This window comes from Microtus pennsylvanicus, chromosome 7, assembly GCF_037038515.1.
Source record: "Microtus pennsylvanicus isolate mMicPen1 chromosome 7, mMicPen1.hap1, whole genome shotgun sequence".
Lineage (NCBI taxonomy): Eukaryota > Metazoa > Chordata > Mammalia > Rodentia > Cricetidae > Microtus > Microtus pennsylvanicus.
Window position 1 is genome coordinate 15,364,609 of NC_134585.1, and position 25,971 is coordinate 15,390,579.

The window sequence follows — 25,971 nt, forward strand, 5'->3', positions numbered from 1 at the left end:
CAAACACTGCAACAGCCACGAGGAAAGATGGGTCCAATAATACCAACATTCTTCACAAAGCAGGCAAGAAACCCACACATGAGGTGGGTACACACACGCAAGCTTAGCCATCTCTAGTTCCATAACTCAAACAGAGCCAGCTGCTCACAGGGTAGTGATGCCTGCCGAGGGCAAACCAATGTTCCACACCAGAGATGAGTACCGTCCTGATCCGAAAAGGCAACCATTTACAGTGTCAATGAGATGTGTAGAGGGCGTGAGGACCTCCATCATTTATGCTCTTCCTCGCGCTGTGCCCAGGCCACACCAGTCCTACCAGCGGGTTAGCAGCTACTCTCACAGGGTGAGGATTTCCATTCCTAGTGGGCATGGAAAGGCAGACATTTCGAACATGCCCTTTTCTAGTGCTATGTATCAGCCTTACTGAAGCGGAGGAGCTAAGGCAACCTCACAGAGGCATGACTCAGTCTGGCCATTAGTACCAACATCCTACTGCTTAACCTGCAGGAAAGGCCATATTGGAGACACATGGCTGAGTGAGTCCTTCGATTCAGTGATTTGGGGTCAGTGTGTGTTTTGAGAGTTGGGGTTTTTTTTTTTTGTTTTTTAAACTACCAGAAACTGGAAAAGGGCCTCTATTATTTGGTTTAATAAAGAAAATATTTTTTAAAGATTTTAGTGTGTGTGTGTGCATTCTCTAATGCCTCGGAGATGCAGTAAAGGAAATCCTCCTGTCTCATAGCGTCTCTGATCTAAAGTAGTTTCTCCAACAAGCCTGTCTGAAGCCTAAGTATGTTACCTTAGGGATCCCAACAACTATTCAGTGAGGGTCTCAAAAGAAAACCAACAGAGGGTTACACCAAATAAATTTACTGAAAAACCGAATAGCCACAGGCATTTGTTCCCTGTTCTATCACAACAATAATTCCTTCTGGACACCCAGTTCCTGAGGGATAGAGCTGTGGAGGAGATTTCTAACTCTTCTGCTAGAGGAAAAAAAATCAGGTCTGAGGGAATGTTCAAGAACATGGTAGGCTTGCTGTTTATGTTCCTCTTGTATTCTACATTTGGAATCTGAACACAAAATCTTTTCTAACAGAGTTAGTGTCAGATGCACTGGGCTATGTAGTGGAGCAGTTCCCTGCTTTGTGTCATATGCATGCTGACCCACAGACCTCAGAAGAGGTGGGGGCAAGCAAGACTATCGCTCTTACCATGACAGCTCCAACCTTGGAATCAATGACAAAGTATTTTCATCTAAATTTTCTTTAAGCTACTACTCTCCACTGGTTACAGGACCCAGTGTTGATCAATCAAGGCACTGTACTCTCTACTCACAGCTGCTTCTGGGGTTAGAGCTAACTCTAGGGCTATGGTAACCATGGGATGGGAACACCGCAACCACGAGGGAGGAAAAGGTAGTCAACGGAGAGAGAAAGACAGAACATGACCAAATAAACAACCACCTTGCAAGCCAGTTATGAGTAAACTCAAACAACCACTAGAACCAAGGACTTTACCAGCCCAGTCTAAGAAGAGCCTTAGAATCGAGATCTTGATGGAAGGCAGAGAGAAGAGATGGGATGAGAAGCCCATAGACTGTGCTACCCCCAGAAGAGAGTATGAGTCTCACGAAGGGAAAAGAGCTCAAAGCACTATGCCACAGTCTAGCTCAACTGTGAGAACTGAGATGACAAAGGGACCCAGTCTGTGCCACCACAAATATACACACCTTCCCTTTTCAGCAGAGACTTAAAGGAACCCTGGTACTTCTCCTTGAGCATATTAACAATTACCAAAGTAAAATAAAACAGTTTACGAAAAACAATTAGTGACTAGCTTCAAGAACAGAAATCATTTTCAGCTATGACCCGGGGTATCTGTTGTATCTATGTCTTCAACAATGTATGGAACATTAAATTTCATAATAAGGTTATGAAATTTACTCTGTAGGCAATTGTTTCGGGTTATCCATTTCCCAAATGACATCAGAATTTAGTGTGTATAGAAAAAATGTCTCTTCTTCTACAAAAATTCAACATAGGTTAGAGAATGTGTTAGGAGACTCACTCAGGCCAGGCTCAGTCAAGTAGCTGTAGCGCTTACGTAAAGCTAGGGACGCAAAGCTTTGCCGTCTGTCCGCTTTCTCAGCCTGAAAAAGAAGAGAAGAGACCATTTCCACCTTCCCTGTGACACCTTTACTCCTTGAAACATTTCATTTTGGCTGGGACATGTCCACCCTCAAGCATTATTTCCCCCTTGAGGGGTCTATGACCCCCTTCCCTCCACTCTCAATTTGTAGCAGGCAAAAAGTGCACCCACACAGAAGACTACGGGGGGGTGGGGGTCGGGCTAGAAAAGTTGGGTGGCAGATTTCCCGCCAGTTCGTTATATTGGAAGCACACATGCCACACAATCCACTCACTACGTGAATACACTCGAGGAGAAATGATACAGAAAGTATCTCCCACGGGTTCACTGTGGGTACACAGGGGAGATACGATTACAGACAGGTGGAGAGCCTCCTTGGCAGCTGTGTGACTCGAACTGCCATTGTCGTGGACGGCTCACTATTGACAGTGATTGTGGGTTCTTAAAAATCCAATTATCACAAAGCTTACAGAGAAATACACGGTGACAGCTTAGGGGAAGCTCTTGCAAAACTGAACAATGGCACTCTTTAAAAAATGGCCAAGATAGGGCTGGATACATGGACCTGAGGTTAGAACTCTCGCAAAGGACCCAAGTTTAGGTCCCAGTGCCCACATCAGGATGCTCATAGTTTCCTAGGGGGATCTCAGGTTCTTTCCTGGCCTCCCAGGGCATTACATTCATGTGTACACAGCTACACAGAAACACATATACACATAAGTTAAAAAAAGAAAATCTTTTTTTTTTTAAATGGCCAAGATAAATTCTGTCGCTGGAATGGCAAATGTCTATCTGCAGTTAGTGAGAAAATACATTACATAAAACATAGTTGATTATACAACACAATTCCATGTAATAACCAGAGTCTTGAGCTAGTGCTGACAACACAGTGGGTAGTGGGTAGTAAAAACACACCTGTGAAATTTAACAAGTTCATGCATGGCAATCTGTCATGTTTAAAGATGCTTAAATGACGCCAGGTTTTTCATTAACTAGTTTATTGATTTTGCAGAATACACGGAAGCACACTCCTATGTTCACGGGAAGAGTGAGCCACTTTAAGGAAAAATAGCTAACTCCACCTCGCACAGGTTAAGACGTACAACAGCATTTAGACTGTTCCCGCACTTCAGCCCGCCGCAATCTTTTTCCACACATATCCAATATCTAGTCTACCTCGGAGAGAATAAAAGCAGAAGGGTTCGTATTACCTCATCATCTTGATCTGACTCTGTCTCCTTTTGGTCCCAAGATGCATTGCAGAGACAAGGAATATTATAATGGACAGCAGGGAAAAAAGTGTCAGGATATGAAAAAGGACCGGGTAGGGAGCACACAAGGCAAGCTGCTTTAGAAAGCACAGCAAATCAAAAGAAGCCAAGACAGCATCACGGACCACACATCCACGGCAAATTAACACGTGACAGTCATTTGGGAGCATTAACAATCTACACACTACCAGCGGAAGCAATCCACAGAGGACTCCATCACACAGACGGGTAAGAACGGGACACCACAGCAACAAGACGTCATCTACACACGGAGACGAACACAACTCGAGTTTCAGGGGTTTTCAGAGTGTCACAAAGCATTCCTTCATTACATACCAAGGGCCCATTGCCTCAAGACCGGGGTGGGGGGTAGATGTGGAAACAAACCAGTCTTAAAAGATACCTTTTTATGTGCAGGTAGAGTAATATTTAAGTTGCAAACAGCTGTTTGGGGTAATCCCTTTGTTGTCTTCGGCTCTTTCAGGAAAGACAGACGGCCGCAGGGCTCTTGGCTGGTGTCTCTAACCTAGAAGAAATTTGGGAAATTGATGATTACATAAAGAGACAGATTCTTGTCTGAGGAAGGGTGAGATTTTTGTTTTATTGAGCGCTCAGAGAGGGGAAGAATGGTAACCCAGGATAAACCTGGCAAGGTACTAGGGGCTCAGTTCCTGGTTTAAACATTAGGACGGCCACCCACTTGTCTCATGGGATAAGCTATTCTGGGCTATGTGCATTATCTGTCTTCCTGTGAATTTAATTTAAAGTTTCAGTGTTTGAAACATGGAACAGCAAGCGGTGATGACCACTGGAGTCTGCCAGAACCCCCATGGAAACACAAACCAAAGTTAACTACGCATGCTACATATGGCCCATTCTGCATTGGGTTGCTTCATTTTATAAATATTCCTTTGAATTATTTAATTTTTATATTTTGGGATGTTTTGAGACAGGGTCCTACAATGTAGATTTGGCTTGGAGCTCACTATTATACAGCAGGCTGGCAAACTCAGAGATTTACCTGCCTCCGCCTCCTCGAGGGTTGGGATTAAAGGTGTATACCACTATACTGGGTTCCCTTTCCTTACATTTAAATAATAAATATATGGATGTTCATTTACCAATAACAAACTTTTACTAGCCTGAAAATTCATCCTAGGGGAATAAGAACAAAACCTGACCTTGTTCTTAAGTCATATTTAGTGAGTTAACTCAAACTAAATAAACCAATAAGCCATTAAAAAAGAGCATTTATTCTCTTGGAACTTTAAAATAATCGCAGAGTTGATGTTAGAGATGATTTACCTTGATGGAGAATGGCAGTCTGTTTTCTTTGAAAGAATAGAAGTTAAAAACAAGCTGCTGAGCTCCTTTGGTGAGAGGGGCCAGGTTTCCATAGCAATCAACGAATATGGGCTTTCCTTCCAGAACCTTCCAGAGTAAAAGAAATACGCAATTTAAAGTTAACTTGACCTAAAAGAATTTTGAGAGTTTTCAGGTCAAATAACATTCAAAGACTGATATAATTACATCACGATGAGAAAATGACTTCTCTGGGGTTGTTTGCTTTAAAAATATGTCAGGGCGCTTACACTCCAACAGCCGCTATTAGCAGCTATCATTACAGACAGAAGTATAAAAGAACTACCTTCCTCTTCCAACAACTTTAAATATGTCAGAGAAAATGCCTGCCATTCCCTTACGTAGACTGAGAGAGAGCTGTCAGTTTTTGGCTCGCTGATGCTCACACGATCTCTGGGTTTGAAAAGGAAAATTGTGGTCCTGTGTGTGGAAAGTGATCACACACACACACTCAAGATGGCTATCGGATAATGGAGAATAGTTTAGATTCATTAACATTCTGTTTTAGCCACCTGATGTGAATTCAAAGCACTTAAATAATTTGAAGATGAACCCATTTCAAAGTTTTAAAATAAAACATGAACATCCTTGATATCTCCGTACAGTATGTGCCACTACGGCCCCCAAATAAGCCCGTATCTGGAGAATGCAATAGACACTCATTCCTGTGACCCCGTACCTCAATGTCTTTGCTCCTGGCAACCTCCTCGAAATTCTCCTGCTGCTCGAGGGTCTTGTCCACCCTGTCGTCCGTCATGCAGAAGCACCGCAGGCAGGACTCTACTGGGTCATTCGTTTTGGCAAAAACAACAAACTTGGCCATGTAAGGGACGCATATCAACTCTCTGTACAGTTGCGAGGCTAGCCCTACGGTTTCTAAAACCTGGTGGCAGTCTGCAAGCCAAAACCTGAGAGAAACAAGATACAATGTGTAAAACGGAAAAAGCAAAACCCAATAATAACAAAACTCCAAAAATAAACCCCAAAGAACTCACAGTGAAGAAAATCAGGGGCTGGGGATATGACCTCCTGGTATGCCAAATTTTTAGCATGTTTATCCCCAACATCAAAAAAAATTAAATTATGAAATACAGTGAAAAAAATCAGAGTCTAACAGATCCCAAGTCAAGCATTATAAAATCGCTCATTTAAATGGCAAAAGTATTTACTCTCGCTCAAGCAAAAAGCAATTTATTCCTCAATAATTTTTCTAAAAAAAAAATAAGGACCTTCTATCCTCTCCCATAAATTTAAAAGTAATTAATTATATTGACAACAACATTTTTTACTTCCCCAGAAGGTGGTGAGAAAATGAATTGCATGGCGTTTCTGGAACTTTCACTTTCATACCTGGCTGAAACATTGGTAGTGAAGGAGACACAGTCCTTTATGAAGGTCAGAGGCGTGGTTCCTGTGATGTCCTCCCACTGAGCGGGTGAGGTGCCCCCTGGGAATGGCACAGACAGAGTGACTTTATCATAAAGCAGCTCCCTGCAGACTAACTGCCCGTGACCTGGCTGCTCTTCCGGCAGCCACTAAGAGGCCAGCTACGGCGTTCTGCGATTCTGTGGTTCTGTGGTGCTCTGAAGGCTACTGGCTGTCTTTGTGCTCCTTCAGACTCTTACCTGACAGTGGGGAGTTCACCGGAACTCACATATACATAGATTATTTTCTCTTTGTCTGGATCACAAGGGGTCATTTGTTAAGTGTATCTTCTTCACAGTTTGTCACTTCAGGGGTGTGGCTGGGGGTATGTATATATGTGTGTGTGTGTGTGTGTGTGTACGGGTATTTATGGGAGGGGGTGTGTATGGATGTGCGTGTGCGCATGGATGTGTGTGGGGGGAGGTGGAGTGTAGGGTGTTGGTGCATGAACACGTGTTCATAGGCCAGAGGGTGATACTGGGTGTTTTCCTCACTGCCTACCTTAGTTTTGGAAACAGCGTCTCTCACTGAATCTGGAGCTCACTGATTCAGTTAGGCTGGTCCTCCAGTGAACCCCGAGATCTGCCTGCCTTTGTCCCCCATCGCCTGTGCTGGAGGTACAAAAAAGTGGGTCCTGGGGATCACGCAGACGCAGCAGGCGCTTCAGCAACTGAGCCATCACCCTAGTCTCTTGAATAGGTTTTGTTTTTAAGTGGGGTGGGGAAATTATCAAGGAAGTTTAGGAAGCTGCTCATTTGTCCTTGGCTGAAATAATCACTTTTCCTGAGGCGGGGGGTTAGAACTGGACATCAAAGAGGATGACAAAGCCCTCAGTTTGCTTGTCTTTGACTTGAGCTCAGCGGCTAATCAGGGAAAATCAAAGGAAGGTTCAACTGAAGTCTGGATTCTAGAGTTCCTTTTGCATTTGTGTGTGTGTGTGTGCATATATGTCACACAGGTATGACTCTGTGGGTGTGTGTATGTGTCAGAACTTGCTAGACTCAGTTCTTTTGTCATGTGGGTTCGTTAAGCACCTTTACTTGCTGAGCCATCTTTAGGGCTTGAGGTCTGGAGTCTAGGTGCCTAAAACAAAATGGGCTTGGGCTCGTCACCCACTGACGAGCACAGCTGGGTGACACCGATGGCATCCTCAATACTTCCCATTCAAGCTATGGAGGACCTTCCCCCCCAAACTCAACTCATTTCCCTTGTCCAAAGGATGCTGACATCTGTCATGGTTGCCAAGAAGTTCCCTAAGCACTCGAGTTGAGTCGATGACACCTCAACAACACTAAAAGGGCTTGATTACTAATCCACTGACATCAGGAAACAACCTCGAGGTTTAAATATCCCAGTAGTCCCCGGTGGGAATTCTTCCACTGAGAGGATGGAAGAGGTTAAACGCGTGACTTGTTCCTCGTTTCCTACTCTCTGTACCTCCGCACACAGTCACGGTGGCAGACATAGTGTCGCTCCGGGGAAGAAGCCAAACCTGTAATGCTGCAGAGGAGACGAAGGTTGGGCGTGGTGTCCCCCTTGTACCCGTTGGACACGCCTTCTCCTGAGGGTGGGGGCACCGGAATGGTCATGGTGATCGGCTTATGGAATTTCCTCCTTCTTGGTTCCACAGTGACAATCGGGCTAAATGTCGCCTTGTTTCCAAGGGTCTTCTTCACAATCTCCTCTGGAACAGGCTGAGCCTACAGACATGGGAGGGAAAAATAAAAGCAAAACCTTAAATAAAAGTAGACTTATTTATTTATTTTTTTAATCAGAAGATGTAACTTTAGTTGAGAATGGTGGGAGGACATCTGACAACAAATTCGTTTTTCTTTTTGTTTTTTCGAGACAGGGTTTCTCTGTGGCTTTGGAGCCTGTCCTGGAACTAGCTCTGTAGACCAGGCTGGTCTCGAACTCACAGAGATCCGCCTGCCTCTGCCTCCCGAGTGCTGGGATTAAAGGCGTGCGCCACCATCGCCCGGCTTGACAACAAATTCGTGTCTGTCTTTCCCCCCTCCCTCACTGCTTTAGGAAGGCAGAGAAACAAAAGGACCCGAACACGGGCAGGAGCGGTTTCTTCAGGGGAGCGGACCATACTGGCTTGCTGGGAGGAGGGGCACCCAACTCTTAGAACAAAGAGGAGGAAAGCAAGAACAACCTTAGTATGTGCTAACTCTGCTGGATGCCCCCCAAAAGCCTCACAAAATCACCCTGTATACAAAAAAGTAAACTGAGGCTCTCAGCGGTGAGGACACTCTATACCAGAAGGGATGAATTCTACCAGCCAGGCCTAACTTACTCCATTTGGTTGTCTCTGCAGTCTGGCGAAGTGGTCCAGCACATGGGGGTCACGTGAAGGGAACCTTACCGACACGGGGCTTGCAACTGCTTACAACCCCACCCCCCAAACAACTCCTCAGAATGAGAGTCTCTCCTCACAAACGAAAGCTGATGTTCGTTCAGTTCAAGTTTTAATCACTGTATTAACAAAAACGATCATTTCATCGTTTCTGTTTATCTTATGCAATAAAACAAGTGTTAAAGGCTAGACTGACTGACTGAAATGAGTAAATACAAGAAAGGTCATTTTTGCCAAGAGGTGTCTTTCTCAAGTGCTCCCCGCCTTGCTTTCTGAGACAAAGTCTATCAGGATATGGAGCTATCAGTTTGTCGAGACTGCCTGGGATTCTCCTTTCTCTGCTCTTCCCCCATCCTCAGTGTATGTCCCCAGACCTGTCTCTTTTTAAATGGGGCTGGGGATCGAACTCACGGTTCTCATGCTTGCTCAGAAAGCATTTACCAGGTGAACTACCTTTCCAGCTCTGAGTCTTTTAAATGGAAATTTACTAAAAGTACACATAACCTTGTTTGACAGGTCAGTAAGCTAACTTCAGACTTGAATATTTTCCATTTGAGAGAAGTCAACAATCCCCCCACCATCTAATTATTGACATCACAAAGGATGAATTACTGCCATGCTTCTGGAGCAGGACGTGCTCACGAGTTCTTTACATGTACAGAGGCCTTGGGAAGTCGACGCTTTGCAATCAGTACCTGGAGACCCACTCGGATCCTTTTGGTTAAGGCACCCTCTGGGAAAGACGCCTGGACCAGGGGCACGGTAGTGCTGCTCAGAATCCCGCCTTCTGGACCAATCTGGTTGCTTTCCTGCTTAATCCGGGAAACTACTGCGAAATACTGGGGGAAATCCTTGGTGATGATCCTGCAGATCCGCTTCGTCCCCAACTCTTCTGGGCTGTCAAGCTCTGGAAGATGGAAAAGGATGAGAAGCCATGAGCAGGTGTCTTTGCACAGATCCCCGCCGTGAGCAGGTGTCTTTGCACACAGCCCCGCCGTGAGCAGGTGTCTTTGCACATAGCACCTTGACACCCATTGGTGTTTAAAACAAGGTATTCAGTTAGTATAAAACCAACTTTGTGACTCCCATGCCTGCATGTAAGATCACGTAGTGTTTGTCTATTGTGCCTGCTTCAATTCCCAATCTTAATAGTTGGTTATCGTTCTACTTAGTAGCTATAGTATATCTATCTATACACATACATACATAAATAATACATACACACACATATACATACATTTACATGTATATAATATGTAAATATATTATATGTTTATATATACACAAACAGGGATCATAAAATATCAAGCTTTGCAAAGATACCATAAATCTATTAATAAATTCTGCTTGGGAGAACAAACATCTTTAACACTGGACTTGGTGGGCAGTCATGGTGCGTTTTTAGTTGAATTTAGGGCAAACCTTCCTGTCCAAGACTGGAAATCCAGAGCTTTGGTAAAAGGCTGAGGGTGGGGCTGAAGATGGCTCCTTGGTTGAAAGTACTTCTTGCTCTTCTAGAGGGTTCCAGTCTGGTTTCTAGCACTCCATGTTGGGTAGCTCACAACTACCTGTAACTCCAGATCTGGAGGATCCGACACCCTCTTCTGGCCTCTGTGGGTAGCCACATGCACAACACCCATGCAAGTACGCACACAACAAACTTCAATCTTTAAATAAAAAGTCTTGTTGGAAGCCAGGTGGTGTATGCCTTTAGTCCTAGCACTAGGGAGCCAGAGGCAGATGGAGCTCTATGAGTTTGGTCTACAGAGCAAGTTCTAGGACAGTCAGGGCTGTTACACAGAGAAACCCTGTCTTTGGGGGGGGGTTGTTGGTTTGGGGGTAATGTTATAAATACATTCATTTATTTATATATGTGTATATATATGTGTGAACACGTGCGGAAGTCAGAGAACAACTGTGGGTCGTGGGGATCAAACTCGGGTCATACGCTTGGTGGCAAGTGACCCAAAAGGTTATTTTATGTACAAAAGTGTGATGCCTTCCATGACAAAAATAGTAAACTTGAAAGAGGTGTGTTAGGAAAGTTAACCGTCCTGGCTACCATGAGGGCTGATGTGCTCAATCAACACCCACGCAGGGCTTCAATTTGTGGCTGCAACCACTATGGGGGTAGCGCGTCTGAACGCTTTTGACTCTGAAGTTGGTGCACTAAACCTTAGGTTTTCTTCTCCCATAAGATGAATTAACCACCGTGAAATCATGTTATACCAGGCATTGTTTGGCACTGACAAGCTAGCATATGGTAGTTGTTTAACCAGTAACCAAGAAACCAGTAATTCATTCAACAGGTGGAGTGTAAGGGACTTCCCCTCCGGAGAACCAGCAAGCCTCTAGATTGCACTTGAAAATACAGGCAGCAGGGAGTAGCTGTTGTGTGCTCTTTTAATAATTTTTATAAAGAGTGCCATTTGAGGGTCAGTGAGATGACTTAGTGGGGACGAGTAATAGCCCTTCAAGCTCCATGACCCAAGTCAGGTCCGTGGAGCCCATTGGGTAAGGATGGAACGCACTCCTGACAGTCTGGTCTCCACAGACATGCCACAGTCACGCAAAATTTTAAAGATTTTAAAAAGATTTTTTTTTTTAAAAAATTATGTGTGAAAAAGTGGCTTCAGTCTTCCTAGTTCTTAATCCCCAGTGAGGTCTATGCCAGCCATGTGTTTATGATTCAAGGGGATGGCCTAGGGGGATTAACGACTCATGAGAATAGACGGCCCTTTCAGAGTTTTGCATTACAAATATAAATGGTCCATCAGATGAGTCAGATGATCAGACAACCAATAATAAAGTCTGACAACACCAGAATCTTTTGAGGGGAATGAATTTGTATACATTGAGTTTTTTTTTTTTTTTTGAGACAGGGTTTCTCTGTGGTTTTGGAGCCTGTCCTGGAACTAGCTCTTGTAGACCAGGCTGGTCTCGAACTCATAGAGATCCGCCTGCCTCTGCCTCCCGAGTGAGTGCTGGGATTAAAGGCGTGCGCCACCACCGCCCGGCTTTACATTGAGATTTTTAAATGGCTCCTTAGTTAGAACAGAGAAGGTTCACATTTATGGTGTGGATTACCTTCCGGACATTTTCTCTGTGCAAGGCAAGAAAGCTAAGCAAAGAGTCTTAGGCATATACCCCTACCTCTCTGTTCCTAATATCGCGACCTTTAATACATTTCCTCAAGTTGTGCTGTCCCCTCCAACAAAAACTCATTTCGTTGCTACTTCATAACTATAATTTTGTTACTGTTATGAATCGTAATGTAAATACTTTTCAGAGATAGGTGTTTGCCCAAGGGGTTATGACCCACAGGTTGAGAACTACCCGTAGTACTTGAATAGCCTAAGAAACAACAGTGTTGCCTGCTAACAGGATAAATTCTCAGTTTCACATGGAGACTGACTTGACTGTCTTAGATGGGGACCTGCTTCTCCCACTTAGCTCAGAAGACCTTAGACTGGCCATGTTTGGTGGGGAAGGTCTTAGTGGACTCTCGTCCTATCTATGCCTAGCCTTAAAAATGTAGAACTCAGGAACTGGAGAGATGGCTCAGGGGTTATGAATGCTTCCTGCTCTTCCAAAGGACCTGTGTTCAGCTCCCAGGACCCATGTTCATCTGGTGCCTTTGCTCTCAAGGCTGCTTGTGAACTGGTTGGTGTGGGTGTGACCAGATTGGTGTGGATGTGACCAGGTTGGTGTGAGTGTGAGCTGGTTGTTGTGTGAGCTAGTTGGTGTGAGTGTGACCCGGTTGGTGTGTGACCAGGTTGGTGTGAGTGTGACCAGGTTGGTGTGAGTGTGACTAGGTTTGTATGAGTGTGAGCTGGTTGTTGTGAATGTGACCTGGTTGGTGTGGGTGTGACCAGGTTGGTGTGGGTGTGACCAGGCTGGTGTGAGTGTGACTAGGTTTGTATGAATGTGAGCTGGTTGTTGTGAATGTGACCTGGTTGGTGTGGGTGTGACCAGGTTGGTGTGGGTGTGACCAGGCTGGTGTGAATGTGACTAGGTTTGTATGAGTGTGACCTGGGTGAAGTCTAAGGAAAAAAATACAGATGCCTCAACCTTGCCCAAATGACAATTTCTGGGCTGCGCTTTAATTTCTGCTCAGTTACATGCTCCGCCTACTTGGCCATTTGCGCAGATAGAAGCACTGCTTTGGGGGAAATTATCCCATCATGCCTCTCTTCAAACCTTTACAGCATTACCACCGCGTGTATGGAGAGAAACAATCAATACAATCCTGCCTCAAAACTGGATCTCATGGAAAATGCCTCGAAGCTAAACACCATGCCCCAGGTGCCCATCAGATCACACCACCCATTAGTTACAGCTTAGGCCTGCTGTGCTGGGCACACTGCCCTCTGCAGGCATGCCACGCTGAAGGCAGCTAATGCTGATGCCCAGCTTGGGGTAATGTCGGACCCATGGAGCAACATATCTGAGGTCATCACTTGGATCCACTGATGGCAAATCCATACACACAAGCCATATGAAAGTGGGAATTATTAATGCCATTTTGACTTGGCTCAATTTTTATTTCCCAAGTATCTCATTCCAGAGGCTATTTTGAAACTTTTTCCTTTTCTCTCACTCTGCAGCAGTTTTCATTCAGTTGGTTTAAAATGCCAGCTTATGGAGACGGATGGAAACTACGTAAACATTTTTGCGTGATTTGTTTTGGGATTTTTGAAGTAAATTGTTATTTATTTATTGGGCACTTCAAATGCAACCTTGAGTCGGTTAACTTTCTATTTGGAAAACTTTTTCAAAACTGTTACTAGCAGATGATTCCAGCAGATGGCGCTGTGTGCCATGTACCTAGTGTAAAACTCCACACCCGTCCCTGTTAGACAGTGACTTGGCGCTTTTAAAAATTACCACTTGCTTCAAGATTGATAAGGTTAAAATGCATTGAACCGAAGTGCCAATTTTGAACGTAGACATTTACTTCTAATATACTGTTGACACAGATACATTTAGAAGTGGGTGTATTCTTCTAGGTAGCGTGGGTAACGTTTGCACACATTTTCACTTTTATCAGGAACTTGCATCCACTGGCTACTGCAGGGGACTGAGGGAGATAAGCCATTTCTCAAGTGCTTTGAATTGTAACTTGGGGACTTCTGGGGAGGCCGGGGCCTTCAAGAGCATGCTCCCAGGCTCCACACGACTACACATAGCTCTTAGGACCTGACTTTGGAGGGTTTAATTAAGGTTTTCACTAAACTGACAGCGTGGATTCAGTTTGGTGCGCAGCTTGGGGATGGGATGTGTGTGTGGGAATTCTGCTTGCACATCTGCAGCATCTACATAGATAAGATCTCTGTCTGCTGGCAGAGATAAAAACTGCTTCTGCCACCTGCAAGCCGAGTTGGAAAGGGCAGGTTCCCCACACCCAGACAAACACTGTCTTCCCAGCAGCTTACCTCACCACAGCTCGGCTAACACGCCTGCTCAGTTGACGTAACCACTGATGCTCTGGCCTGCTTAGAGATCATAGGAATAGGGGCCGGGGAAGGCAGCTCGGTGCAAGCATGACCACCTGAGTTTGGATCCCCAGTACCCACTTACATGGCCTGGCATGCCTATGCAATCCCAGTACTCCAGTCAGGAGGTGGGGGGATGGGGGTGGAGACTGGAGGGGAGCTGGGACTTGCTGGTCACTTAATCTACGGGTAAAGGGGAAAGCTCCGGGTTCAGTGAGAGACCCTGTCTCAAGGTAATAAGGTGTAAAGTGATAGAACTACACACCCAATGGCCTTGTCTAGGATGGACAGACACACACACACACACACACACACACACACACACACACACACACACGTAAGGGTTTATTTTGGTTCAGAGTTTAAGGGTAGAGTTTAATCATTAGGGTAGGGTTAATTCATAGTAACAGGACCTTAAAGCAGTCTTATCCACCCAGGAAGCTGGAACGGTGAATATTTGTGCTCAGCTAGCTTTCTCTTTTGATACAATCCAAGACCCCAGTCCAGGGAATGGTGCCACTCACTTTGAGGGCACCTAACGAGGGAGGGGAGGTTCTCTCACAGGAGGCAAACCTGCAGCCTAAAAATAATACCTCCCAAGTGTGGCTGAGCCTCAGCTCACCTCCTTGGGTGATTTCCAGTCCTCTCTGAACAAGAATTCAAAGCAACCTTCACAACGAGCATGCTCCATTTGAGAATATATAGAGGTGAACTGTACAGTACAGAAAGGCTACTGACTGGGTAGGGAAGAGGCGAGGGTTTGGAGATCTACCTTTGTTGACTACTTCTTGACTGGGTAGTGGTAAGCGCTTGACCTTGTCTGTGCGTCTGCAAACAGAGCTCACTTGGGAGACAGAACTCCCACAGGCAGATAGCTTGACTTGCAAACAGTAGCACTGAACAATTGGGGGGAACATGCCCCTTTGTCCTTAGGCCAGTGTCAGACCACAGCCATCTATGTACAGCATGTGTGGCAGCTGTGACTCTGAGCACGGTTACACGAGTGAGTGGTTCTGCACAGACATCTCTGTAAGAACTGCATGCATACCAGCACATCCACCGCATCCACCGCCTGGGAGCCACCAGCAAGGCATCCTCACAAGGTGCATTTAGATGAACGTTAGAGAGACTGGTTACAGCCACACGGCAGTGAGTGGTGAGGCCAGGACGGGAATTTTGGCCCCAGTGACTTTCGTGGACTATGGTGCCAAGGTCAGTATCGTACTGGGAAAATTATGCCCCTACTCAGACCTCTGGTTACTTGAAGTTGTTCTAGCAATTACTTTTGTATGCACGGAAAAACTCTGTGTATGTTAAAACAATAAAGCCTATCCGATCGTTACAAGTCTTATTTTTCTTCTGGCATGTGTATGTGTTTGATTGTTTGTGTGTGTAGAGGCCTGAAGCTGAGGTTTGGCATCTTCCCTGAAGGAAGGGTTTCTTGAAGGATGGTTTCTTGCTAAATCTGGAGCTAGCCAGTTTGCCTCTGGGACTCCCATCTTTGTCTCTTGAGTGCTGGGATTGCAGGCAACTGCCAAGGCTGGGCAGCTTTTAGGGGGCTCTAGGATCCAAACACTGGTGCCTATGTTTGCAAGGCAAGCATTTGTCCACTGAGCATCACCCCAACCCCCACAATTGCCTCGACTAGTAAGAACTGGAGACTGGAATATTGACTAAGATGGTATTAAAAACACGGGTATTAATATTTTTGGACAATTGCATGGAAGAAGACGGACTTTTTAAATATAGACTAAAATAATACATGGAAAGTACTTATGGAGAAGGGAGTATTAAAAGGAGACATTTATAGTAGGCATATGTTAGGGGGTAGGTGGTGTCACCGGCCATAGACAATATATGACACTATTCTGCCTAGAGAAACTGTTGGGTTGAGTACAGGAACAATGGGGTTGATTTAATTCTCTAAGGAAATCTTGAATGGTTGGTTGTTCTAGTTCATGTGTTGCTTTTCATCTCACTAACAGCTGTCAGCAAGAATTGGGAGGAACACAGAGCGAAGCTATGCTCTTGACCCCTGAGGGTGGGACCCTGACGATATTTCTCTTTCACCAGGACATCACCTGATTCATGCCAGGTAGCTGGCATCTACCTATGCAGCACTGCCTCCTCGGGAGGATTTGGAGGAGTTTTGGGCACGGACCTCCTGCCAGGTCCTCAGTTCCACTTCCTTGGGACAACTTAGTCTATAGTTGAGTCTTCAATGAAAAGGACTTGTCGACTTTAAAAACAAAAACAAGAACAAAACCCAGACTGATTCCAATTTTTAAGTAGCTTTGGGTAGAGGAAGAGAGAGTCTAGAGAGAATGAATGATCTCTGGGGACCAGAACAGTAGTGGGAAGCAGAGGGACTTGAGGCCGGTATAAAATCAGATTAACTAATAACTGAGCCTCAGTTATAAATTAATGTGTTGGGCTCCTTCTATTCTTATTAATTATTATATTTAATATATGACCAAATCTTTAATCTGAACATCTTGGTCCAATGGGCTCTAGTGCCTGACTCTTTAAACACTGAAGTGTCTACCTTTCCCTTTCATCTTGTGAAATGGAACCGAAGATTTGCCTGATCTTAAGAATATAGTCCAGAAACTCTATCTGCCTGGCATCATTTGTACACACTTTGGATAATCTACCCTCGTTTAATGTATCACTGACCTACAAGGACTGTTCTGGACTTAATCTTAACCAAATCTCATCTGGACCAAATCTAGAAGTTTCTAGAATTTTCCACTTGTCTTCTTTCTCCTGGGACATGAGTTTTGAAAACAAGAGGGCTATAGCTGTAACTCTTCTAAGACAGGCGTAAGAGATTTCAGCCCTCTCCCTTCTGCTTGGCAAGGCAAGCTGCTTGGCAAGGCAAGCTGGGTAAGTCACTTGGGTTCGAAGGATGTCCCTTTTGTGGTCTGTTAAGTAAGAATAAGATTTGGCTGGAGATTGGCTCAGTGGTTAAGGGCACTTGTTGTTGGGAAAGACCCAGGTTCAATTCCCAGCACCCATGGAAAGACTCACCACCTCCTCAGGGACCAAGCACACATGTAGTACACAGATACATATACAGGCAAAATACTCATACAGATAAAATAATAATAATGATAAAGAAATAAAGAATACGATTTCTGAACTTGTGTGCTATGCTTTCTTTTGGAACTTCTACATGAAAAGGCTTTTGTTTTAAAAATAGACCCAACAGTTTCTTTCTACCTTGGTGTATAGGCATCTTATCTTTAAATTGCATAGTTGATGGTGACTCTATCCTATACCAAATTTTTGGTATGGCACTTTTTTTCCTACAGGTGAAAACAATGGCATCAATAACTGATATTTATTAAAAGGATTATGTTCCCTAAGAATTTCACAAAATCACTTATTCATCTTAATGGTAACTCTATAAAAATAACGAGAACAATTTCCATATCTAAGCTCACAGGGGTTCAGGCATTTGCTCAATCATTCTTTAAACTCCCCAAATCTGAATACCTCCATGGTCCACAGTCTAAACCCACAAGAGACCCCAGTAGGTAAATTCCAAACACAGCCAACAAAACAATAAAAGATTCGATTTTGATTTTATGGACCAGATTGCCACTGTGACGTAAAACAGCTATAGAATCTGCACCATTAGGGAATGAGGTCGCTGTCACTAACTGGGATTTCTTTTCTCAGCACCATTTCACGAGCCAGGCCTCTAGCTTTTCTTGAGTCACGTCTCAAAGAAAACCGCATCAAATGTGTGTTCTTAAAGCCAGTTGGTACCCAACACTTAGGAAGAAAAACATACACTTCTAGGCATCACCAAACCTCAGGAAGGTGTGTGAGTCAGGCACGGGTGGCACACAACTATAATCTTAGCTCTGAGAAGGCCAAGGCAGGAGGGTCAAGTGTTCAAGATCATCGCTACTACCTGGGCTACAGGAAATCCTATCAACGCCTCCAGACACTCCCCAAAAGAAGGGATGTGTGGGAAAGAGACCTGTAGCCACACACTAGCCTCACCAACTCAAAGAATAAGACATCAAAGCATACAAATGCCAATAAGTTTTGACATTTATTTTAAAACACCATTATGGCTCAAGAGAGAGTAAAAAAACTCATGAAAGATGCTGAAATAAGTTAAGAGAAAATGGAACAAAAGTTCCAAAAATATACTGTAAATGCTAATGATGTAGGCAAATATTACATACTCCCATCTGATGCTCCCCACCCCACCCCAAACCATGTTACTCTTTTAACAACAACAACAACATCAACAACAAAAAGCCTTCTTAGGTCTTAGAAAAACTGAGAAATTTGGAACAATGTGGGTGTTTGTCCATCTAAACCGTGGTGGTGCTGGGAATGTAGTAGGGTCAGATAAAATCATGCCTTAGGCATGGAAAGGAGAAGTAGATGCTGAAGACCCTGCATTCTGCATCATGTGATGCTCAAGTAGCCCTTCAACCATGCGACACTTGCTTTCTGCCTGTCCACAGCCGCGGAAGGGAAGGAGTATCGCTCTATCGTTACCTTCATCCATGCCGTTCAGTAGCTCGGTGAGGTCTTCGTTTTTGCTGTCAAACTGGTGCTCCTTCCAGGTCTCCCCATTCTCACTCCGGAGAACAATGAGTTCCCTCTCCTTTCCTCTCATGGACCCAAAATGAGGGATTTCCACTATGACAGGGCTAGAAAACAAGAAGCCACCGGATTTTTTGCGTCAAATTAAACATCTCTATAGCAGAATACTAAAAGAAAAGTCTCATTAACAGTACTGAGTTGGAAATCAGAGGTGCCATTTGGGTTGGGAATGGTCTCAAAGCTGCAGAATCATTGCTGATTAAATAATATTTCAAGCCCAAGAACATGCCGTCATTCATTCACAAATGGTTCTTGAAGGCCTACTGTGTGTTAGGCGTCCAATTGAGTGGGAGAGATTAAACACATATAAATAGGTAATTTGAGGGAAGGAATTAGACATGACTAAAATAGGCCATAAAGAAAGGAAGCTGGTCCATTTTTTAAAAAAAATAAAACACATAATAGGTACATTATATAATACGAGATGCTAATGACTTAAAAGGACACAGTCACTCTTTAAAAAAAAGAAAATTGTGAAGGTCATTTCTCTATTTTTTTTCCTCTCAGCAATAAAGCAGACATTTACTGTCATATAATCCAGTCCTTCCAACAGTTTGTATGATTTTGTGGCTAAGACAGTTTCTCTGGTTGTTCCATTTGTGAATAGGGAATGGGTAGCCTCATTGCCTGACCTGACTACCACCTATCTGGGGATACTGGAACATTCCAGAAGAGCACATGCCAGCTGGAAATTGTCATAGGAAGGCGTTAACTCTTGACAGTGTCCTTTTGCACAAACGAATGAAGGGGAATGGCTGCAGATTGGAGATTGCCAATCAACTCACGGGAGATCATTTCGTCAGGTTTGACAGAATTATGGGTAAAAAGATGGATGGAAGTGAGCAGACCACAATCACACACAGTTCATGTAGTTGGATTGTGCAGCTTTCTCAGGTGATGCTTAACAGACAGTATCATTGTTCTCTGGAGAGGTTGTACGCAACCTGCCTTAACCTAGCTGTCTATATACACGCCGTAGCAGCAAATACAGGCTTCGGTAGGCAGAGCATGAGGAGAGGCTGTCGTAAAGATCAAAACCACAAATAAAACATGGAGATCTGGTTACTCAATAAAAGTATTCGTTTAAAACGAGACTGATGGATATGATGATTTTACTTTTGGCCAAGATCATTATAAATTTTTATAATGCCTTTATTCTTTCACAGGCTAAAAACAGAAGCAAATATTCCTCTCAGTGTTAACAGTGTTAGTGAGAAATTTCCCATCATTTTCAACCGTACTTCATAATTAGACATTAGGCATCACTTGTTTTTTTCGAGAACAAGATACAATCTTTGCGGGTTAATGTGTCCAATACTATCCCTGTGGCTTTGTGTAGGACACTCGACAATGCTGTTGAGAAGGTATAAGCAGGATCTTTGACCAAGGTGACAGCCAAGCAGGACAATTCGTAACAGGCTTTTCATGCAGACTGCCAAGGCAAACACAGTCGGAGAGGCAAACGAACAATGACACATTTCTGCCTAACCGAGACAAAAGACACTCGACAACTCAACAGAACATCCCGGCTGCCCCCAGTCACATTTCCTTAAAGATCTTGTGTTCTTGGCACATTATCTTACTCATTGATCTCTTTTGCCTCACAAAGCCCATAAAGATTACACTGTACCATAAGTGCCTTCTAGGTCTAATCATACCCACAGATACACACACACAGGCACGCACGCGCACACACACAGCATTTGTGGCAAACATTGATTCAAAGCCTGCAAATACCTTCTCTTACTCTGGTTAAAATGAGACGGTCGGTCTAGCCTTAATAAGTACACAGAGAAGAAACATTTCAAGTTAAAGGAGGGGGCGACAGATGCACAAGGTCAGCGGAATGCTTGCGGTGAGTCCCACATGCTTCGAAAGCACAAGGTAGCGGCAGTGCCACAATAAGTCAAGCCACTATGGGAGTTGCCTTTCAGTGACACACATCGACTGAAAGCATAAAAAAGAAAACAAAAGAAAGAGAGAAAGAAAGAAAAAGAACAAACGGAAGACAAGAATAAGACCATGGGTGTGACAGAAAAAAATTTGAAAATGGAAAGGAAAAATTGTAGACATTCTGATCTTGTCTATGAAGGTCCTACCCAATAAATTTTGTTCCTTGAGGCCCAAGCTGCAGGATTCGGCTAACCAAGCTCTCGCCCTCATTTACAGGGGGAGGATGGGTGGGTAGGTGCAGTTTACTGAGTAACATCCATGCAGCAGGAAGAGAAACAAGAGGGGAGATTGTGAACACGCTGTCCGTCACGACAGAGCCTGCCTGCCTTGCCAAGTGCCACCTCAGACAATGAAGAAAAATTCAGTTTGCCTTCTCGGAAAATACCCTACCCCAGGGGGATATGCCTCTCAGTTATTTTGAAAGAGATGCATCCGCAAGGTAGCCATCTAGGCAGTGAGGTGCCACCATCCCAACCTGTAATATTTTCTAAGGTTGGTGCCTTGACTTCTGTGGGAGGCTGCGGGGAGCCACACACCTGTGGGGCAGCAAGCATGCTTTTTGGTTAGTAAGTGCCTTGGCCAGTGACTGAGTTAAGGAACCCACAGCCTATTATGCAGCATGGTCACCTGGTGACCTTTGACACCACACCCAAGTCCCCGTTTTTTTTTTTTTTTCAGAGTTAATGTCTTGAGTTAGCAAGGACTAAAGGAAAGTCAAAGACATGGTGAGAGGGCCAAAATAAAACTGGGGAGACTTACCCTAAAAATTGTGCCCCCGCAGGACCCATTTCTACCAGCCTACTGGCTAATCCCTCTCCTTCCACCATGGGGGGTGGGTTGGCCAGTTTATGTCTCTTTACCAGGCGGCAGGTGATGCGGGTGGGGGCCGTACACTTGCGTGGGGGGATGATGATCCGCATCCCATGGTGGCGGCTTCCTCGCATGGAGCCCCCTCTCGCGTCCACCATAAAGCTAACGAGAAACCTGTGGAGGGAAAGATCAGATGCCATCACGGACAGAAGTCAACTTGGCAGAGCGTTTGAAACTCAAGGTAAATGTATGGAAAAAGGCAGCTGGTGCGACTTCTCTAACACAACGTTGGAAGCTACTACTGTGGGGTCACATCAGACGTGCATGGAGCTCACACTCAGGGTCAAGACGGAAAGACAACTGGGTTTCAGTGGAAGGAAGCTCCCTCCCAGGAGGCAAGGAAATCACCATGGGCACAACACTACAGCACAGAGAAGGAACGGGACTATTCTTCAATTTGGAATTGAGATGATCTATGAGAGGAACACAGATTAAAAAAAAAAAACCCACCATTTTCTGTAGCCTTTGAGGATGGATTAGGGGACAGTCAAGGGCCACACCTTCACTCTATCTAGTTTCTCCCCTAACCTATTTATGTGACCTCACTCCAGTACACGTTGGATGAAACTCCACAGTGTAGCATAACACACACAGCTTGTGAGACAAAGGGACAATTCACTTGTACCAACACCCTTCACACTTACGAAGATGAAATAGAAAAAGAAAAGCAGGCGACTTTTGATTTGCTGAGATTTTGATGGAAAGGGATTAAATCTTTTCAATAACCATTTAAAAGATAGGCTAAAATCCTAATTAAAATCACCTGTATTTGAATTTGTCGCGGGGTAGCAGAAGTAGAACTTAAACATTACTTCCTGGGGTGTCTATATTTGTCATCAGCCTTTAGGTCAAAGCTAATAAGGAAAATATTTTGCCTGCATGTAGCTATATCAATGGAAGGCTTTCTCAGATGGTGATGGGCACTTTAGTAAACAGGAAACCACCAGACAAATGGCAATGCAAACATACCCTTACGTGCTAAATTTTAGAGCTGAAAAGAGACACACAATTCAAGTAGCACCAGGGAGTGATCCTCAGCAAGCCTGACGGCTCCCTATGGTACTATTTTAAGAAAATATTCCTATCCATCAAGATTCTTTTCTATATAATTATCTAAGCATGGTGCTAACATCCTGCCAACAGGCCTGAAGCCCCTGCATAGCTGTGGGTTTCCTAGCAAGGAAGACATCCTCAACAAACTGGGCTGAGAGAGCCAATGGGTAGAGAGAGTACTTGGACTGAGCATGTTTCCTTTATCAACTGCTCACCAGGGAAGTGCATTCACCTTTTGCTTGGGTTTTGGATTGAACTATTTTTTTTCTCTCTGTTGTTTCATGTGCTTACTATTAGTCTAGCTATCTTGAAAGGCTTTTGCTTCTAGAATATTCAAGTCAGGAGAGGGAAAGGCCATCTCAAAAATAAGGAGACAATAAAAACAGTCTCTTCTCTCTCCTCAGCGAAAACGGTTATTTGCTTCCATTCGCCATCCAGGCTCCCACATGAATTATTTCCAATGCAAAATGGCCTGCGGCTCCTCTGAAACGGCTCCAAGGTGCTTAATTTTTTTAGATACACATGTATTATTTACTGTGTGTGTGTGTTTGTGTGTGTGTCCACATGAGCGTCAGGTGATTTCATTCAATAACAACGGCACTACAAGACAACAGGACAACAATCTCAGGTTTCTCTGTAATTAGGGGTGAAGATCTATTACTGCTGGGTGTATGAGGAAGGGTGCAGCATGAACTTGGGCTTGAAATCGTGTTCGTGCAAACGCACACTGGAGAGTTCGCCTGGATCACGGGTGCTGCACTGACCACAGCAGAGCTTCAACAAAGCAGACAGCACCTTCCGATCGGGCTGCCATAGTCACCATGTGACCTGCAGGGCCCAGCAGAGTCCCAGCACATGGTAAACACATGGCAATGTCAGCTGAATCCATCTATGAGCAAGATTTCCCTTCGTGTGCTTAGAAACAGCACTTGGCTACCGAGACTAATAAATGGACGTGCAAACAGGGGTGCAGGGTGCCGTCAGCTGAGTGGTCTGAAGGTAGCAGAGGAAGAAGGTTTTGGGGGGCCAGTATAGGACTGTGCCAGCTACGAGGATTATCAGAGTAAATGGAGTGAACAGCTCAGAGGATCTGAATGGCAAACTGGAAGAACCTTCTACTGGACACTGCAGAATACATGGTGCATTGGGTGTGGCTTGCAGCCATTTATGGTTCTAATTTCAAAGAGCTAACAGATCGAGGGAAGATGGGAGTCAGCTGGGCAGGCCATTGGTGGCACTGTGGAACACAGGGATTTGTTTTCCACACTTAACTCTGTACAAGATCTGAGCAAAACCCAAACAACATGCAACACGAGCTGTAGCCACAAAGAGAAACACACAAAGGTTGATGCTTCCAAATCTCTTTATCGTGTTGCTGCTCAGATTATGTCGCGAGTGCCACGAATGACCCCGCGGCGGCTACGTGGAGGCGTCTAGTTACGCAAACGACAGGGTGACGCGTGCGGACATTCTACAGACACTGACGCCATCTAACTGGGGGAAGTCACATAAATGAAAAGGACACAAAGGACACAGTTATCACCTTGAGTCATACTGAGGCAGCGGAGACGAGTAGCTGCAAAATAATTCAGAAAGCAAATGGGAGAAATTAATGCACAGTCATTAGAAGCAAGCAGCAGACAATGTCAATGACACGCAGAAGGAAAAACTCAGGAAATGAGACCACGGCACTTCGCATTTGTGGGACAGCCTGCGGTGAACGTTTGCCTTAGCCGCTGTAGAACACGGTCCTCAGACCCTGGCATCAGGGTTTGGAATTTCCAAGTGGGGCTTCTCCCTCTCTGGCTGTCATTGCATTTGCTGTGTACATGGCTGTCTTCAAGAGGAATTAAAGAAATATACCCTAATGCATTCACAATTTTAATGTGTGTGTATTGTGTGCATGTTTGTAACATATATGTATGGTTCCTGTGTGTGTGTGTGTGTGCACATGTGAGTGCCTATGCCACAGTGCACACGGAGAGGTCAAAGGACAGCCATGGCTGCTGGGCCTCAGTTTCCACCTGTTTGAAGCAGGGTTCATTGTTGTTCACTGCGGCCAATGCCAGGTTAGTTGGCCAGCCAGCTTCCAGGGATTTTGGCTGTCTCCTATCTTTCTTTAGGAACGCAGGGAGAATAGGTGCTGTTCCAGCGTCAGGCTTTCTGTGGACAGAGTGGGTATTTGCCCAAGTGCTTTCTCCACTAAGCCATCTTGCTAGCCTAGTACTTAATATTTTAGCCATCATTTTTCTCCCATTTCTATGGTTATCAGTTACCTCACAGTGAATTACCGACTAAAGGTCCCAGCGTGGGAAAGCACACTGGCTACCAGGTCACTTGTCACAGCAGGTCACCATCCAGTCTTCTGCCACGACACAGGGATGAGGAACCCTTTGATGAGGTTCTTATCAGCACTGCTGGGGTACATACATTGGTGCCGTAACATTTTCAAAGCAGATTTCTCTTAAGATTCATTTCCTTTTACTAATTTTAACAATTGCAATTTTTATTTCCGGAATGTAGAAGGTGCCAAAGTCAGCTGGAAATGTTCAAGCTTACAGTTTCTTTTTTTAAAAATGGTAGTGTCATAAAACAAATCATCGATTTAAAATGAGCTGATAATAAAAGAGAGGAAACTGAAAACAACAGAATACATTGCTCACAGGGACACTGGGCCAGTTAGTGAAGTGAATCTATAATTCATTGGGTGTTTGTGTGCACAGATGTGCACATTTGTGTGTGTGTGTGTGTGTGTAAATGCCTGTGGTCACAGGTGTTGAGTTTGCCCTTCTGTGTATGTGCCTGTGGTTGAGTGTGGTCCTGTGTGTACATGTGCCTGTGGTTGAGTGTGGTCCTGTGTGTACATGTGCCTGTGGTTGAGTGTGGTCCTCTGTGTACATGTGCCTGTGGTTGAGTGTGGTCCTCTGTGTATGTGCCTGTGGTTGAGTGTGGTCCTGTGTATGTGCCTGTGGTTGAGTGTGGTCCTCTGTGTATGTGCCTGTGGTTGAGTGTGGTCCTGTGTATGTGCCTGTGGTTGAGTGTGGTCCTGTGTATGTGCCTGTGGTTGAGTGTGGTCCTCTGTGTATGTGCCTGTGGTTGAGTGTGGTCCTGTGTATGTGCCTGTGGTTGAGTGTGGTCCTCTGTGTATGTGCCTGTGGTTGAGTGTGGTCCTCTGTGTATGTGCCTGTGGTTGAGTGTGGTCCTGTGTATGTGCCTGTGGTTGAGTGTGGTCCTGTGTATGTGCCTGTGGTTGAGTGTGGTCCTGTGTATGTGCCTGTGGTTGAGTGTGGTCCTGTGTATGTGCCTGTGGTTGAGTGTGGTCCTGTGTATGTGCCTGTGGTTGAGTGTGGTCCTCTGTGTACATGTGCCTGTGGTTGAGTGTGCCCCTGTGTACATGTGC

General features: G+C 44.7%; 1 protein-coding gene across 31 annotated transcripts in view; it reads right to left on the reverse strand.

Annotated features, from left to right (window-relative positions):
- Ank3 (ankyrin 3) overlaps positions 1-25,971 on the reverse strand; it is a 431,439-nt gene that overhangs the window by 40,656 nt on the left and 364,812 nt on the right. For 17 of the 31 annotated variants that reach the window (XM_075980030.1, XM_075980028.1, XM_075980036.1 and 14 more), the window contains 10 exons: positions 21,408-21,632; positions 18,588-18,742; positions 9,264-9,475; positions 7,702-7,909; positions 6,135-6,231; positions 5,464-5,692; positions 4,728-4,853; positions 3,826-3,948; positions 3,363-3,389; positions 2,071-2,152 (listed from right to left, as the gene is read on the reverse strand). In XM_075980030.1, coding sequence (XP_075836145.1) covers positions 2,071-2,152; positions 3,363-3,389; positions 3,826-3,948; positions 4,728-4,853; positions 5,464-5,692; positions 6,135-6,231; positions 7,702-7,909; positions 9,264-9,475; positions 18,588-18,742; positions 21,408-21,632 — 1,484 coding nt within the window. The remainder of the gene's footprint in view (positions 1-2,070; positions 2,153-3,362; positions 3,390-3,825; positions 3,949-4,727; positions 4,854-5,463; positions 5,693-6,134; positions 6,232-7,701; positions 7,910-9,263; positions 9,476-18,587; positions 18,743-21,407; positions 21,633-25,971) is intronic. The other 14 variants (XM_075980047.1, XM_075980046.1, XM_075980043.1 and 11 more) reach the window with 1 other exon arrangement.